The sequence below is a fragment of the Chenopodium album genome, chromosome 12, assembly GCF_948465745.1.
Source record: "Chenopodium album chromosome 12, dcCheAlbu1.1, whole genome shotgun sequence".
NCBI classification, from domain to species: Eukaryota; Viridiplantae; Streptophyta; class Magnoliopsida; order Caryophyllales; family Amaranthaceae; genus Chenopodium; species Chenopodium album.
This window is the reverse complement of record NC_137845.1, coordinates 10380241-10384864: the sequence shown is the minus strand read 5'-3', so window position 1 is coordinate 10384864 and position 4624 is coordinate 10380241. Positions and strand designations below refer to the sequence as shown.

The 4624-nt window shown below is 36.0% G+C and overlaps 1 protein-coding gene across 1 annotated transcript; it reads left to right on the top strand.

Moving 5' to 3' along the window:
- The first annotated feature begins 403 nt into the window (after positions 1-403).
- Positions 404-4260, top strand: LOC145571931 (uncharacterized). Its single transcript, XM_081630947.1, has 7 exons — positions 404-754; positions 1390-2257; positions 2909-3065; positions 3154-3315; positions 3407-3514; positions 3607-3675; positions 3809-4260. Exons 1-7 carry the CDS (start codon positions 613-615, stop codon positions 4043-4045), a joined length of 1743 nt encoding a protein of 580 aa, XP_081487073.1. The 5' UTR covers positions 404-612; the 3' UTR covers positions 4046-4260.
- Positions 4261-4624: the final 364 nt, after the last annotated feature.

The following is a 4624-nucleotide window of genomic DNA, read 5'->3' as shown; positions in this document are numbered from 1 at the left end:
TCATTTCAGCTTAGTTCAGTTCAGTTCCAATCAGTTCAGTTCAGTTCAGCTCCAATCAGTTTAGTTCAGTTCAATTCAGCTCAGTTCAGTAAATATGAACAGGCCCTTCTTTTAGTATGCATTTTAATTTTCATTGTGGACTAATTGAGAAATGGGCTAGATGTATGTATTTCTTATAAAGTCCATTATTTTCCAATTTTTTTTTTTTTTTTTTTTTGAATAGAAATTACTTTGAAAACTTAAGGAATAAGTACTTTTTTTTTTCCTCGTTAAAAAAAAAAAAAAAAGATTTAGCACAACCCTAGGTCATTTTCATTTCCATCAACAGTAAATCATCAACCCCACTATAAATATCACAACCTTCGTTTCTTCCAATTTCTCACACTCTCTTGCTTCTTAAGCAATCCCCATTCACAAACCTCCATTTTCTCTCTCCTCTGTTTTTTCTCTTCCGAAAAATAATCCAATTATGGATTCTGGGTTTTCTTCAAAACTCTGATTGAAATTAGGGTTTTCGTTTTCTTTACAAATGTCTCAATAATACACCCTCAAAAAATAAAATTTCTTGTTTTTTTTAAAAACCTCTGTTTTTAAAGCTTTTTTCTGTCATCAATGGCGAAGTCTGTGAACTCGTTCGCTTTACTCGACGACGACGTAGAGGATGATGACGTTGAAGCTCTTTTCAATCGCATTGTCAACAAAGCTGTTGACTCGATGATTCATGCGGATAAAGAGGATGAAACTTCTGGTTTTGGTAATTTTCTTTTTATTTTTTTGATGATCTTTTTAGGGTTTTAGGGCTAAATTTAACGTTTGATAACTCACTATGTTATTGATTGTTTAATTTATTCAATGTTGTGGGTTTAATATAATGTTATGTTTCTTTAATATTTGGCAAATTACATTCTGTTTTTTTGGATCTTTTTTGGAAAATGTTTGCTTTATTTAATGATGTTTAGGACTAATGTATTTGTTTAATTGGAAAAAGTTATATGAATGTGCTGTTTTCCTGTTTAATAATCGTACTTGCTTTGTAAGGATAATTGTTTATTATTATATTTGATATTCACCTTTTATGGTAGAATTTGATGTTCTTGTTAGTGATTCTATTTAGAAATGTATAATTGACATCAATTACTCAATTAGGCATGTCAAAACTGACCCGACTCGAATTATTGTACCCAAATTATATAAATAGGGCAGTCTTGAATTTATTATTCCGACTTGAATTGCTTGAGGCCAATAGTAGATTACGAATCTTGTTACATGGAGTTTAAAGATTTTGCATTATATGATTGTTAAGTTATTGCTTAATTCTATGGGATTTGATAAATCTTTGGTGATCACTGATTTATGTGTTTGCTTCTTGCGTTTGTTGACTTGTATTAGCCCGCAATGGTAGTGGTAGTAGGAAAGGAAAAGGTCATTGGGATGGAAGCCATGATAACGGAAATGGTTGGGATTTTGATGTTCAGGGAGGTGGTGGACTTGAATGGAATCATAGTAGAGATTCTTATGGAAGTGGGTATGCAGTTGGAGATGGAAAAAGCCTTGATTGGGGTCAAGGCCATGGTAAGGACTCTGGTGTCGAAAATGGGTGGGGGGATAATGTAAATGAGGCTTCTGGTGGCGAAAATGGGTGGGGTAATGTGAATGAGGCTTCTGGTGGCGAAAATGGGTGGGGTAATGTGAATGAGGCTTCTGGTGGCGAAAATGGGTGGGGTAATATTCAAACCGTAGATGATGATGCTGGGTGGCAGGAGGTTTCGAAGAGTCAAGGGAAGGGTTATGCTTATAATGACCGCGCTTTTGGATATAAGCATGGTTACAAGAATGGGAACGATGTTGAGGAGAAGAGAGGTTATGGGGAACAAGTTCAAGACTATGGTGCTGCAGATGGACAGAGGCAATACAGAAATGGAAACCAAAGATATGGTGGTGAGAGAAGAGGGTATGTGAATCAAGGTCAGGGTAATAATGCTGCAGATGGACGAAGATACAGGAATGGAAGGCGGGGCTATGATGGTGAGAGGAGAGGTAACGAGGATAAGGTTCGAGATAACAATGCCAATTCTGAACAGCATAGTATGGAAGTGGATGTAACTGAAGACAATAGAGCTGGAGGTGAAGATAGGAAATACAGAAATGGAAACCGGAATTATGGTGGTGAGAGGCGAGGTTATGGTGGAAACAGGGAAAGAGGTAGGACTGATGATGGGCATGATTTCAGAGCTGTACATATCAATGGTTCTGGAGGGTAAGTAACTAAGGATTTTTACGAAGATCTTTTGTCACTGTGTTTTCTGCATGCTGCTTGTCATTGAGGTTCTTATGTCATTATGCTCCGAGTTATTTGCTTCTATTCATATGTTTCAAGTATAGAGGTTCATGATCATAATTACCTTGATGGTCGTAAGTCAAGGTATTTTTGCATATGTATGCTGGTATATTATACAAGTAGTATTTAAATTATATACCAGGGATATGTATGACTGGTTTAGTGTGCTTCTCTGCAATCTTATTGTTTGAGGGAGATATCTCAATACGCAGAAGAAAATATATTCTTAGATTAGAAGACTATTGTATTTAAGAGAGGAAGAGTTAGTGGTCACAACTGAAAGATAGAGTAGGGAGAGAGTGAAGCAGTCTTACATCTTTATATTTCTTGAGGATCAGATTGATCTTGTTATCACGCATCTCAGTGCATGCAAGCACAAGCATTTTATCATCCTCTCGTGTCTAGAGTATTTGCATTTAGTATATAAGTACTAATCATTTCATATATTCATTTAGGATATGGTGAAACTGAGATTTTATTCCTAACTTTTCAGTTCATTAAATTCTTTATTAATCAGTAGTCAAGAAGTTATGCATTCATTTTTGTTTATTTGTTTAAATGGTTCAACAGTGATGCTGAAATGGATTGGGAAGCCTCAAAAGCTGCAGAAATTGAAGAACATAACATTACTGAAGAGGTCTCTGAAGATACTCGAGTCCCAAAGGAGGATACAGAAGAGCAGAAAAAGAAAACCGAGCTTGAGCTTAAAAAGAAAGAGGAAATGAAGGTATATGTTCTGGTACCTCAGTAAGATGGCATGTTTCTTTGGCTTAAAGACTAATCAATCTTCCTCTTTCACAATTACTGTTCTTTAGGAAGCTGCACTCATGACTCTGGATCAATATGAAAAACTGCTCTTTGAGAAGAAACAGGCGCTGAATTCGCAGAAGACAGAATTGAGGAAAGTGGCTATTGACAAGGAATTGGAGGGAATGCGAGTGATTGAGAAAAAGCCTGTTGCTATCGATGAGATATGGGTGAGTGTTTAATTCTCATTTTGGTTTCGGTATCCATTTGTGGGGATTTGGAGTTCAGTTTTGAGTAGTTGTTATATAAAATGTTATGTAGAAATCTGCTAAGGACAAGCAAAAGAAGAAAAATAGTCCCAAGAATCAAGCAACAGAGACTTCAAAGACAGAAGACAATGGAGAGGTTACTGAGAGTGATGTAAATCTGGTGAGTTGGTGTTTTGATAGTTCAGAACTTAATTACTTGTATGGCTTAATCTAGATCTTTAATAATGAATGTTTCTTAAATTTGTATGTCAGATATCTGAGCAGGAAAAGCTGCAGAACGATGGAAGCCTTGAGAAGAAGGAAAAGAGCCGTAAATTTGTGGTATGTACAAGTTAGTGAGATTGATTGTCTGTTTTTGCATTCTTCGTAGCTGTTGGTCAATGATTCTTGTAACTTGCCTTCCTGCTGAGTGTTCTATCTTTAGATTCATAGTTGTCTTTTATTTATTGAGCAGGCTGTCGAGGTACATGAAATCTTCAAGCAAACTTTCCATCGTCGGAGTTCTGGTGGAAGGGGGCAAGGGCGTGGTGGTCGTGGTGAGCAAGGTAGCTTCAACGACCGGACTAACAGTGATGCTGCTGGACGCACACCTGCACGTGCTCCTGCTTCTAGGCGCCCGCGCATTCCAACTGACAAAGATTTTCCTGTCCTGGGTGCTACTCTTCCTACTCCTGTGAAACACTCTACTTAGTTATCATTCTTCCTAGTTGGTAGACCAATTGAGACAGCAATATTAGTCCTCTTTAGCTGGTTTTTAGAATCCTTAGGCTTTTGGCTTAAACATTATACTTTAGAAAAAGTCAAATGTTTTTAACAGTTATCCTCTGTTAGTCTGCTGGTTATCTGTGGTTCAGTTGATGCTGCTCTTAAGTTCTTTTGCAGTACAGAATCTGCTGCACTTGCTTTTCTTGTGCTAGTCTTAACAGTTTTACAGGATCACAAATGATATTACCTTTAATAAAATTAAATTGAAGTAGACATTTGGAAAATAGAGTTGAGCAGCAATTTTTTTATTACACAATTTGCATTAGAATTTATAAATAAAATTTCTAAGCAAGAATAATGAATTAAAATAAATAAATATTTGTGAATTTATTTTGTATGAAGTATTTTTTACAGGTAAGTTTAATCTTGTTACATACGAGTATTAACCATGAAGAACTAGTACGAGATATATTTTGTACAAACAAGTGTAACATGCTATACATATTAGCGATTGTTATTTAAGTACTGTAATACTTATACTTGTAGTGTGTCATAGCTTATAGAT